General features: G+C 51.2%; 1 protein-coding gene across 30 annotated transcripts in view; it reads right to left on the bottom strand.

Moving 5' to 3' along the window:
- The window catches only part of NCOR2 (nuclear receptor corepressor 2), a 207,399-nt gene that overhangs the window by 125,109 nt on the left and 69,213 nt on the right, over positions 1 to 13,077 (bottom strand). For all 30 annotated transcript variants that reach the window (XM_053590060.1, XM_053590081.1, XM_053590083.1 and 27 more), the window contains 3 exons: positions 12,133 to 12,260; positions 11,374 to 11,551; positions 3,238 to 3,417 (listed from right to left, as the gene is read on the bottom strand). In XM_053590060.1, coding sequence (XP_053446035.1) covers positions 3,238 to 3,417; positions 11,374 to 11,551; positions 12,133 to 12,260 — 486 coding nt within the window. The remainder of the gene's footprint in view (positions 1 to 3,237; positions 3,418 to 11,373; positions 11,552 to 12,132; positions 12,261 to 13,077) is intronic.

Here is a 13,077-nt window from a genome sequence, read left to right as displayed (position 1 = left end):
TGACCCCTAGTGGTGGCTTAAGAAGGGCATCAAAATGTCCTCAAAAGTGCAAAACAAATGAAATAAAGTGTACAGCCAGAAAGGGGGGACAGAAGGGAGATTCTAGCCTATCAGAAAGGCTGAGCTTTCCTTTAGACACTAGAGAAAAATACTATCTGAGACACACAGCAACCCAGCTGAGAAGGCCACTCAAGTCCAGTAGGCCTGAATTCAAACCTTTGCTCCACAGTCACCAGCCCTGTGGCCTTAGGCCTTGGGTCACTTAATCTCTCTGACCCAGGAGTACAGCTGCCTACTTCACAATGCTGTTCAGAAGATCCAACAGCAGTGCTGTGCAGCAGGGTCCTGACACATGTAGCTACATGAGATACCACAGCATAACCACAGGTCAGCAAGAATCAAAAAAAAATTTTAAGGCTGAGTGTGGTGGCTCACGCCTGTAAGCCACTCTGGGAGGCCAAGGTAGGTGGATTGCTTGAGCTTAGGAGTTTGAAATGAGCCTGAGCAAGAACGAGACACTGTTTCTATTAAAAATAGAAAAATTAGCTGGGCATTGTACCAGGCACCTGTAGTCCCAGATATTCAGAAAACTGAGGCAAGAGGATCACTTGAGCCCAAGAGCTTGAGGTAGCTGTGAGCTATGATAACACCATGGCACTCTAGCCTGGGGCAACAGAGTGAGGTTCTGTCTAGGGTGGGACTCTGTATCAACAACAACAACAAAAAGCAAAGAAATAAAAATAAAAAATAAGCAAGGAAATAAAAAACTTTTTTTTTTTTTTTAAAGAAAATCGAAAGTGTGTGTGAGGATGTGGCAGAACAGGACTCTTCTTATATTGCTGGTATGAATGTAAAATGGCGCAATTGCTGTGGACAATAGCCTAGAGATTCCTCAATAAATTAAACTACAGTTAGCACATGACCCAGCAATTCTATTCCTTATATACCCAAAAGAACCAGAAACAGGTGTTCTAAGAAAAATTTGAACACAAATGTTAAGAGCAGAACTAGTCACCATAACCAAAAAGTGGAAATGACCCGAATACCCCTCAACAGATGACTAGGTAAAATGTGGCTCATCCATCCAAGGGAACATTATTCAGCCATAAAAAAAACAAAGGACTGAGACAAACTACAACACAGACGAAGCTTAAAAGCATGATGCTAAGTGAAAGAAGCAGACGCATAAAGACAAATGCTGGATAATTCCCTTTACGGGAAATATCCAGCATAAGTAAATCCAGAGGCGGAAAACAGATTGGTGGCTGGGGGAGGGGTGTCTTTCTGGAGTGATGAATTGTGGACATACTAAATGCCACTGAATTGTACACTTTAAAATGATTTATGTTTGGAAATTTTACTTCAAAAAAAAAATGCTAAAGTAGAATTTAGGGGAAAAAAACAAACAAAAAAACCTACTCATTGAGGGTTGCTCTGAGCCACCTGGCTCCTGGCCACAGTCACAAGTGTGTGCATACAACCTGCAGCTTTAGCCTCACCCTGAAGCCAGGCCTGAATGACCTAAAGTTGCCAGTCCTCCACTGGCCTTGGCAATGTCTGTCTGGCCCCAACCAGGGCCTACCCTCTCTTCCAGGAGGCCTGAGCTGCCATCATGGAAACCCACTTACTGCCTCCCAGGTCTGGGACAGCTGACTCAGCCTCATTAACCAGCTCCTCCATCCAAGTGATAGCCCTAATGCCCCCTCGGAATCAAAATCCTTCCCCAAGTACATCCTTCAAAAGTCAACTCACAAGGGCACCTCTTCCAGGAAGCATCCCTTCATCTGCCTTCACCCCATTGTCCATGGTGTCTGAGATGAGCCCTTGATCCAACATGGGGCCCCCACTTCTAGGTATGAACCTACTTCCTCCATTAGTCCAGATACTGCCTAGGGTCAAGACAGTGTCACATTGACTGATCAACAGTTCTTACTGAGCACCTACTATGTACTTAAAACAGCCAAGGACACAGCAGTTCACGGGCAGACAAAGACCCTGTTCTACACTGTAGTGGGGAGAAGGCCACTGTGTAACAAAGTAGGATATGTATTAACTCAAATGATGACACCACTGGGGTGAGGAGACAAATCAGGGTCCACAGAGTCATTCTGTAAAGGCTGAGACAGCAAATACTTTTGGCTTTACAAGCTACCTTGGTCTCTGCTATCACTACTTAACTCTGCCACTGTAGCACAAAAGCAGCCATAGACATGTGTACACAGGGATACAGAAACAAATAGGCACATACGTGTGCCAATAAAACTTTATTTACAAAAACTGGCAAAACAAGCCAGATTTGGCTGGATCAGCTGACCCCTGGGAAGGAGGATGATTGGGAGGGTGAGGGTCCCTACAAGAGGCCAGGGTAGCCTCTCTGTGCAGGGGACATCTAAGCACAGACCTGAATGATGCCAGGGAGGGAACCACGGAAGAGCTGGGAAAAGGCAGATTATCAAGTGATCTTACAATATTTAAAACTAAATTATATAATTATTCACTTAATCTTCATATGACTTCACATGGTTTCGACGGTGACAGTGAGGATTTATTTTTCATCATGAGATCTCATTTCCTCCTCACAACCCTATAAAGTAAGTGTTACACCTGTGCCCAATTTTACAGACAAGGAAACAAGGCTCCAAGAGGTGAAGGTTCCAAAGCCACACAGCCTCCAAGGAGCACAGGCAGAGCCCATGCAGATTCCAGAGCCAGGTGGTATTTCCCCCACATGATGGATAAGAAAAGTAACTGCCCACCCACCTCTCTAGGAAGTGGTAGAAACATGGCCTGAACCTGCACGGCCTGGCTAGAAATTCTAACACAAACACACACACATCCCCCACCATTCTTGTCTCGTCTAGTGCAGCAGAGTGTATAGCTATTCATGTGCAAATTTAATTTAATTTAAATTTAAACTACATTAAAACTTCAGTTCCTTAGTCGCGCTAAGCACATTTCAAATACTCAAAAGGCACAAAGGGCTGGTGGCTATGGCAGATACAGGATGTTTCCTTCACTGCAGAACGTTCCATGGGATGGTGGTCTACATGTAATACTTTTGTCTAATAAATGTAAAGGGCATAAAAACAAGCCAGGGCTAGGGAATTTGGAAAGTACTTGGCTGATTTGGAAATAACTTGGCTGTGATAACTAGCACAACCTTCACTGTCATCACTACTGCTGCACTGCAGGCTCAGGGCCACCAGCCACCACTCCCCACACCCCACCTGCTCCCACCTGTTTCTTCTTCAGCTTAGAGATCTGCTGCTCCACCATTGTGATCTCTCGGTCCACACGGTCCATGTTCTGGATCAGCTCCTCCTTGGAGAGCCGTGGAGGTACCAGCTCCAGGTCAGCGTCAGCATGAGGGGGGCTTGGGGGAGACACCGGTTCCAGCTTGCCCGTCAGGCTACGGTCCTGTGATGGACAAAAAGACAGGTCAGGGCAGGAGACACCCCAGTTTCCAGCCCTGACTCCAGGCCCAGCCCACCACACGTGTCATGACAGCCCCCACATGCCAGTCACAGGGTTATTAACAGGCCCACCTCCCTGCCTTTGTCCTCAGAGGTCCTCCTGACCGGCACACCTTCCCAGCCCACCACCCATTCTACAAAGCTCAGAATTCCTCACTTCAAGATGCAGTGGGAGACATGATTGCAAGAGGGACTTTACCTAACAATTGCAATCAGTGTAACTGGCTTATTGTACCCTCAATGAATCCCCAACAATAAAAAAAAAAAAAAAAAAAAAAGATGCAGTGGGAACACTCTTCCTGTATGAACATTCTTCCAGTCCTCCCCTGTCCCCATCCCATAACAGGATTCTCTTCCTTCACTTACCAATGTGTGCCCTCCCACCAGCCCAAAGGACAAAGACCCACAACCTCTGTTCCCCTATGGCCTGACCCTCCATAACCTTCTTTCGTGATGCTCAGTACAAACAAGCAAGCGCCAGAACCTGACAGAGGGCACACAGCCTACTTTGCAGAAAACACATGTGCACACATAAATGCACAGATACCACCAGAATGTGGTTCTTTGACACCAAGAAGTTAAAGGGCAGTGGGAGAAAAAATGTTTTTTTTACTTTCTTCTTTTTATTTACTAACATTTTTCTGATTTTCCTTCACTGAGGATCAATCTTCATGTAATAAAGTTGTTTTCCAAACCGTGCCTAACAAAGGGTTCTGGCATTCCACTAAGCAAGGACAGTCAAGCAGCCAGCCTGGATCGAAACCTCAGCCCCCTCTGTCACCTCCACCAACATGACTGTAAGCAGGTCCCTCAACTGCTCTCTGCCTCAGTTTCCTCATCTGCACAATGCAAAGAGTAACAGTTCATGCTCCCCAGGTTGTTGTAAGTCTCGTCTGAGTTAATGTGTGCAAAGAGCTCAGCTCAGAGCTCAGCATACTATAAGCGCTCAATAAGTGTGCATGTGGGGTGGTCCTACCCCTAAACCCAGCTCCAGGGCTGAGGTGTAGGTGGAATCCAGTCTCCCTCCCCTCCTCCCCCATGCTACCCCCAAGGCCAAGCCAGCAGCTGCCGCAGACCAGGCCCCAGAGCAGCGCCAGACCACCGCCTCCCCACCCCCATGGCAGCTGCACCCTGAGGACACAGTGTACATTCTTCCCTAGACAACTGCAGCCCAGGGCCACCAAGTGACCCCTCCTCATGCAGGCTGCGTCATTTTCTGTTCACTCCTCCCATCCTTGGTGTCTCTGTCCTTCCCCCTTACACCCCCAACAAGGCCTACAAAGGTCAAGTCTCAGGACCCCACTAGGGTTGCCTCTAGCCTCACTGTTAACATTAGCCTCACTGTTACCATCTAGGATATGGGGACACAGGGAGCTGGAGTCTGGACAAGCAGGCACTCCCTCCACACACACAGAAACAGCCTCAAATCACGTGCTTCTTTACCACCATGTGCTTCTCCATGCTCTCCAGGCCACCTCCACAAGACACCACTCATAGCTCAGCATGCCCCACGAAATCACCACTTCATGCCCACTGCCCAGATGAGGAAGCCAAGAACAAGGAGCTATGGGGCCTATACATCAGAGGCCAGAACACTTTTCTATAAAGGGTCCAGTGGTCCCTGTCCTGTCCAGACAGCCCTACTTATGGCGGAGGCAGCCACAGGTGACATAATACAAATGGGTATAGCTGAGTGCAAATAAAACTTTATTTACAACAATAGGCTGAGGGCCAGGTCTGAAGCTTGCTGGAGTTTCCTAACCCCCTGCTCTGAGCAATTCACAAGTCTTAATCCACACAACTATCACAACCACCACTAAAAGTAGGTATATCATTTTGTCCATATCCCATATAAGAAAATTAAGTCCCAGAAAGATTTCATGATGTGCCCAAGGCCGCCCCTAGCCACAGAGTGATGGCACCTTAGCTTGGAGGGGTGTGGGAAGGGAGAAGTGGCAGGGGCTTCCACAGTAAAAATGGGGTCCCTGCCCACATCTGTTCACTCAACAGAACCATGTGGCTGTGCTGAGGAACAAATAGGGTCCAGGACACCCTGAAATCACAGGAAAGAATCGTGTGAAGAAAAATTCCCTGGAAAAATACTCAGGAGTGTGTTTGTGCATGTTAGCAGGTATAGGGCCCTGACTGCTCCCTAGCAGGACAGAGGGTAGGAAGGGGGCCGGGCACACCTGACCCCATACATGGCAAACACAAGCAGCCTGTGCACCCCTGAGCCTTTGCACAAGTCATCTCCTCCACCCAGAATGCTGACGCTGCTTACGTGCCAGCTAATACCAGGCTCACCTCTCAATGCCACCACCCTAATCTTGCAATGAGTTCCCCTCACCCCCCAACACCATGTTCCCTGGCACTTGTTTGGTCTCTCCCTGCAGCCTCAATCATCTCTTGGGGTTCATGAAACAAAAGGTAGCAGCAAGGCTTGGCATGGCTCATTCCTATAATCCTAGCACTTTGGGAGACTGAGGTGAGACTCCTGCTTGAGGCCAGGAGTTCAAGACCAGCCTGTGCAACATAGTGAGATACCAACTCTGCAAAAACTAGAAAACTTAGCAGGCAGGGCATGACAGCATGTGCCTACAGTCCCAGCTACTGGGAGGCTGAGGCAGGAGAATCGATCTCTTGAGCCCAGGAGTTGAGGCTGTAGTGAGCTGTGATGACACCACTGCACTATAGCCCCAGAGACACAGCAAGATCCTGCCTCAAAAAAAAAAAAGGTGGTTCCCAGAGCCTGATGCAATATTGCCACAAGAAACATCTCCCTGTCCTCTCTGTGCATGAAACCCAGATCAAGAAGGGAGATAAACCGAACGGTTTATCTGTGAGAACAAACTCTTCATCCAACTCTTTATCACCAAAAAGAAGGTTTCCAATCCCGAGACTGGCAGCAACAGCACCAGGATTAGAAGCAGCAGCTGGCAAATTCTAGAAACTGTTAGGAAAGTCACTGGAAACTTATTTCCCTTAAAATTCTCAATGGGTTCTTCCATAAGGCTCAGGCTCAGCTTTTATGCTCAGTACAAATGCACAAGTGAGTCCAGCAGCTAATGATCAGAGGTGAAATGCGGCCCGTCCATACAACAGAATGTTACTCAGCATAAAAAGAAATGAAGCTCGCCACGGTGTCCCCGAGAACGTGATGCTGAGCAAGAGAAGCCAAACACGAGAGGCCACACACTGTATGATTCCCCTTACACTGAAATCTGCCTCCAGAATAGGCAAATTCCATAGAGATAGAAAGCAGATTAGTGGTTGCCAAGAAGTGTGTATGTGTGTGTGTGGGGGGGGGTGTGAAAATGGGGAACAACTGATGGATGGGTCTGGGGTCTCCTTTCGGGGTGATGAGAGTGTTTTGAAACACTCAGTGGAGGTTATGGTGGCACAAGATTATAAATATACCACACACCAATGAACTGTTCACTTTACCATGATTAATTTGATGTGAACCTTGCCTCAATTTAAAAAGGAAGAGGAATACCCAGATGGTGCTGAGTCCCCAAGGCTGGAGCTGGGGGAGCCTGGCATTTGGGCCTGTAGAGAGAGAGCTATCCTGATGACTGCCTGCCTTCATGTTATCCCTAGGTCCAAGGGAGGAAAACAATAAACCAATATACACGCCCGCTCCAGCAGGCTGTCAGGTAGTAGTTGGTACCATTTTCCCCATCAGATGCTCTTGGTGTCAAACTTCCAGTCAACGTTGAAAGTTTACTGCACAGAATTTCAGGCATAGAGGCAACAAAAGCCCCAGGACTGGAGGGGACCCGATGGAGCTCCCCTAGTCTCAGCTCTAGGAAAGGGCAGGCCCAGCCTCACTCACTATCTGGCCACAATGACGACTTCCAGGATGGGCAGGGCCCATTTGATGGTAAGAAGAAAAAGCAGTATGGAGATGAAAATGTGGAGAGAAGGAGATTTCTCTCTTGAACCTGGAAGGAGGAAGGCCTGTAGTCACTTTCTGTTAACATGTAAAGACCACATGAAAGTAGCAGAGCCAAGAGCTGCAAAGAGACAGGGTCCTGGTTAACATTATGGCACCTGGATCAAGCTGTACCTGAAGTCAATCAGCCTTGGACTTTAGTTACATGAGCCAGGACTCATGCTTAAGTTGTTTTTTTTTTTTTTTTTTTAGAGATAAGAGTCTCACTTGATCACCCCCGGTAGAGTTGTGGTCACATGGCTTACAGCTACCTCCAACTCCTGGGCTTAGGCCATTCTCTTGCCTCAGCCTCCCGAGTAGCTGGGACTACAGGCGCCCACCACAACACCTGGCTATTTTGCAGTTTGGCCAGGTTCAAACCCACCACCCACGGTATATGGGGCTGGCACCCTACCCACTGAGCCACAGGCGCCGCCCTCATGCTTAAGTTTAAACGGTTATCTGTCCCTTTCAGCCCAAAGAGGTTCAAGGGGCTTTCAAGTGCTGTTTGTGACAATTCTAAAGTCCCCTACAAGAAAGGTTTGGTGAATTCCTAAGGAAGTTTCTGAAGCCATAGGATTACAGAAGCTTTAGAGCAGGAAAGAATGATAAATCAGGCATTTTTATATGAAAAAAGAACCCAGCAGGGTAGAGGGGAACACACACAAAAAAAATCCCATCAAATTCCAGTCTCCTGTGTCCAACTGAATTCCAGGCAGCAGACGCAAAAGCCCTCTGAGCACTTCCAGACCTGTATGCTCTTAACAGCCTGAAGCAATTACAGCAGCAGTCTAGCCAGGCCTTTCCTCCCCACCCCACCCCCCAGGGCCAAGAAGGTTGGGACAGAGACAGACACAGAGACCAAGAGACAACAGAGAGACAGAGAGAGACAGAGACCAAGAGAAATGCAGAGGTGGAGAGGGAGCTCCCAGAAGGTCAGGGGAAGGGGAGCAGGCAGAGAGAGTCAAAGGACAGATACCCTGGAAGAACCCAAAGGCCTGAGGGCTCAGCCACTCTGGAGAGAGCAGCTGGTGGGCAGCAGCTGGCCACTGCAGGGCTGGCCAGAGGCACCCCTCATACCTATTCTCTGGGCAGAACCTGGGTTGGAGCATTTGGGGGACCATCCAGGGACTGGGTCCCTATCCACCCAAGTCCCCTTCTAGGGAGCTTTTTGAATTCGAGCAGAGCTAAAATTCCCTCCTGCTCTCTACAAGAACAAAGGCTGTTGGGGAGGTGGGATCAGACTCAGGTGCTAAAGAAAGAACCCAGGAGAGGGAGGGGGAGGCAGCCCCCTTAGGGAACCCAGAGGGGGCCAGAGTGGCAGCCACCCTCAGGTAGGGTGGGACTTCGGACCTACCCCCACTACCAGCTGGCTCAGCCTGGGGCCTTGCACAAAATAGGAAGGATAATAAGTCCAGCATCTGAGCTGGGAAGGGACCCAGGGCATCACTGGGTGATAGTTGTCATCATCTTTAATGCCACCATGTGCGCCTCCTCTGTGCTGGCCTCTAAGTAAAGGACTCATCTCAGCCTAAAATTCCACTATCCAGAGGTGTCAGGCAGAGAAAAGGACCCAACAGGCCTAAGTGGGCCACTTACCTCCCTTGGCCCAGCTCCTAGTCCCCGCCACACCCCCACTGGTGCTGTAGTAAGTTGATCCAGGACAACCTCCCCAGGGGCTGGGTGGCCTGGAAGAGCCTGATGGAATTGCTGGGCACTGGGAAGGCAGGAGCAGTGTCGCACAGTGGCCCACGCACCAAGAAAGCCTGAGGATGAAGATATCACGTTCCTTCACCTGGCCACTGTTCTCACCCCAGCCCAAACTGTCAGATACAGTTTCTGGGGCAGCTGGGTGACCATGGCGGACAGAAGCCTCTGTGAGTCCCTCATTAGCCCTGCAATCAACTTCCTCTGTTTGAAATGGAAACACAACAAGCTTCCAGCCTAGACTATACTGAGGTTTACTGAAATAGCAGAAAATCCTTCAGAAGCAAAGTACAGGCACTTAATCTCTGCACGTTCTCCCCCCCCACACACACACCAGTCTCAGTTCCACTTTCTATTTAAAGAGGAGGAAAAGCTCCTCTGTGCCAGGTGCAGTGCCCAGCCACGGTGAAACACAGACGCAGAGTGCAGGTCCCCCAAACCCTCTGCCCCAGGCCCGAGGTGCCTGCCACCGTCCGTGCTGCTGCCATGAGTGCTGCCCATGTCAAGCAGTGACACAGACATGATGGATCACATGCCTGTGTCACCAAGGACCCCATCAACCAGACAGGCTGCCACATCCCGGAGTGCAGCAAGGACCTTGCCCGGCACCAGCAAACAAGCCTGAGAGCCATACTTCAATCGGCACCTTCACAGCCACCATGGGGGTGGTTGTGCCCCCTCCCCCAAAAGGCTGACCCACAGGAGGAGTCAGCCTGGGAGAACAAGGAAGAGGCCTTGCCATACATTTCTAGGCCCCCTAGCAGGCCACACACATCTCTTGGAGCAGGGGATGTGGCCTGGCTGAGAGCGCCAAGGGCCCTGCTATTGCAGCCCTATGCAGGTGGATGCCCCGGGCCCCCAGGCTATAGGTGTACCTGTATGTCAACACACAGGGTCTGGCTGTCCCAGAGCTACAGGTCCAAGAAGAACCTGCTCGACATGCAACCCTCCGAGGATGCCCTGAAGCTGCCAGAGTGCTTGGTGGCAGCAGACAGGACAGCAGCCCCACCTTCCCTTGGAGGACCAGTGACCCAGGACCTCCCCACAGCAAGCCCCCACCACCCCCACAGAGGAACATCTCTGGCGGGAGCCGTAGTACCCTGGCGGGATGAGCCATTAGGCTGCAGAGAGGCTACTTGGAAAAGACAAGGACTTCCTTGTACCAGTGTCCTCAACCCCAGGCAGTGTGTCCACATGGGCACACACACTGAACAGCCAAGGCACCTGCTGCCGTGGACCCTGGAGGTGTGGTGCAGACTTAGACTTAGGACATGTTGTTCCAGAGCATCAGACGTCTGATGGACTGTCACCTGTAGGACACGAAACCCTGCTCTGTGGTCCCATGAACCCTGAGCTAGGGGAGGGTTCTCTGTCCTGGGCTCCTGCCACGTAGTAGCCGTAGGGTCCTGAGCCTTTCTCTGACCCTGGTGTTTCTTTTCTCCAGCCTGCCTCTGCCCAGTGAGCGTGCACAGGCTGAAGATGGAACATTTACTTGCCTTTAACGAAAACAGACCAAAGAGCAGCCCATGTGCTGGAGCCCCAGGCTGGGCCGGGTAACACCCCTGGGAAGTAGGGTTCCCAGTTCCCTGCTGGGGAGACGGGGTCCTGTCTGGCTGGGCTTACTTTTCCCACCCAAGAATCTTTGGGATCCCTCAGGCCTGGGAGGTTGCACATACAGCCCTAGCCCAGCCCAGCACCAGCCACCTGGTACACCAAGGAGCCAAGAGACTCTGGACTGTAAGAGAGAGTGTTTGTCCCTCTGGGGGCCCTGAGCTGGCCACCTTACCCAGGATTGGGTCCCAGGTAGCTGCCTGCTATACAGAGCTTAAGGCTTGGGGGGTGGGGGGGCGGGGCAGCGGGTCATGAGCCGCTATCCCAAGCAAGCAATGAACCAAACACCCCAAACCCTGATCAAGCACTCAGTATGTGCTGGGAGCAGAACACCAGGTGGTCCTAATCAGAGCGTAGCACTCTGTCCCAAGGTTCCCAGGCCCACACCTGCCCCTGCCTCCCCTCCCTCACTCCAGCCACCAAGGCCACATTTTACCTCCTGCCTCAGGGCCTTTGCACTTGCTACTCTTGCCACCTGCAACACCTTTCTCATTTCTTCTTGTCCTCTGGCTCCTCCTCCTGCTGCACGCCCTATGCTTGGTCCCACCTCCCAGCTTTGTCCAAACCATGCCCCCTCCTTCCCACCCCTCAGATCAGCAGCAGAGCCCAAGTCACCAGAGGGCTCCCAGTTAGGCACCCAAGCCTTACCTTGGTGAGGTCCTCAGACCCGCCAGCCTGGCCCGTGGCCAACAGCGGGGACGGCCGCAGCAGGGGGTCTGGCAGCAGCTCCAGCCGAGGGCGCTTGCTCTCAATGAACTCCATCTCTGCCTTGCCCAGCTCAGGCAGGTACGAGTGGGACTCGGTTCGCAGGTGGAGCTCCTGGGACCTGCAGGAAACAAGGGCACATGGTGTCACATAGAATGGGGGCTCTGAGACCCTCAAAGCCCTGACGGCCCTCCTCTCCATTGAGCACCTGCTGTGGGCCAAGCTCTGTGATCCTAAGGAAGGCGCTTATAGGAGTCCACCTTCCAAGGTCATGCAAGGCAGGGGTCAACTACAGCTTTGTTGTCCTTCAAGTCAATGTTCACTGATCACATTTATAGGAAGGGAGTGTACTGGCATGGACGCTACAGCACTCTACAGTGACAGCCCTCTGCCCCTGAAGCAGCCTCATCATCCCCACCCTTGGCTGGCTAGAAAGATAAAGAGTCTTGAGCCCTACCCCAGGCTTTCTGAACCAGACCCCCAACTGGCTTGCTGGTCACCACTGCTGCCTGAGCCACACCACAAAGGCCACTGAAGGTCCACACTGGCAGTCCAGGGGCCAAGTGGCTCTTCCCTGCTCATCCCTATCCTTGCTCCAAGTTACAGCTGCACCAGGTCAAGGGGAAACAGCCCCTCATTTACTCTCAACCCTGGAAGCTCTTCCATGGCCCTGGACTAGGAGGTGTACAAGCCTCTCCTCACCGTTCATTCCCGGGCTGGAACTCTGAAAGCAGGGAGGGCCTCCTCCTCTGGGGCTGGATGATGGAGCCAGGTGATAGGTGGGAGGCATAGTCACGAGGGTGATGCTGATACTCAAGCAGCCCGACGTCCTGCAGGAGGGGACAGAGGAGCAAGTGAGCATGGGCAGGCAGCAGGCCCCCTTGGCAGTCATGGGCACAGAGGGTCAAGGCCAAATGCTTCCTGTGGGCTCACTACTGCCCCAGGTAGACACGCCCACATTGCAAAGGGACCCTCTGCACCAATCTGGCCAGAAGTCACCGCTGGGGCCAAGCCAAAGAGGAAAAGTAACTCAGACTGCTAAACACTCTGGCAGGCACTGGTTGGAGTCTGGCCTATAGCCTCACCAGGACCCACAGTCACACCCACTTTCCAGATGAGAAAACCAAATCTGGGAGGGTTCATAGGGCCTGTCCAAGGCCACAGGCTAGGACCATCTGCCTGGAAAATCTGTCCCTAACCACTGCACACACCTGTCAGTCATACTGGTATAGAGGGAGGAGGGAAGCCTGTCCCTGCTTCCCCACCGTCCTACCCTACCTCTGCCATGCCAGTAACAAGGGAAAGAGAGTGGGTCCCTCCAGTCTCCAGCTCAAGGAGTTCAAGCTGGCACAAGCCAATAAGTCCAGACTACAGAGGCAGGTGGGGCAGGGTTGTTTATAACAAAGAGAAATGTGTTAACAGACAACACTGAATAAAAGGCACAATGTAAATGTCCCCTCCTTGGAGTGTTTAGTAAGTGTCCATGTGAGGGGTGGGGACTCAGGCACCACTCGCTGGGCAAGGATGGACAACAGCAAATGCCAAATGTCTGTAAGGCTCAAAGACCAGATTTCAAAACAAAGCATCCAACTTAGGAGTGCTCCACCTAGTCCTGTCCTGTAAAAGAAAAACTCTCGCATGTAAGGC

Source organism: Nycticebus coucang, chromosome 4 (assembly GCF_027406575.1).
Source record: "Nycticebus coucang isolate mNycCou1 chromosome 4, mNycCou1.pri, whole genome shotgun sequence".
Classification (NCBI taxonomy): Eukaryota; Metazoa; Chordata; class Mammalia; order Primates; family Lorisidae; genus Nycticebus; species Nycticebus coucang.
This window is presented reverse-complemented; position numbering and strand designations above follow the sequence as displayed.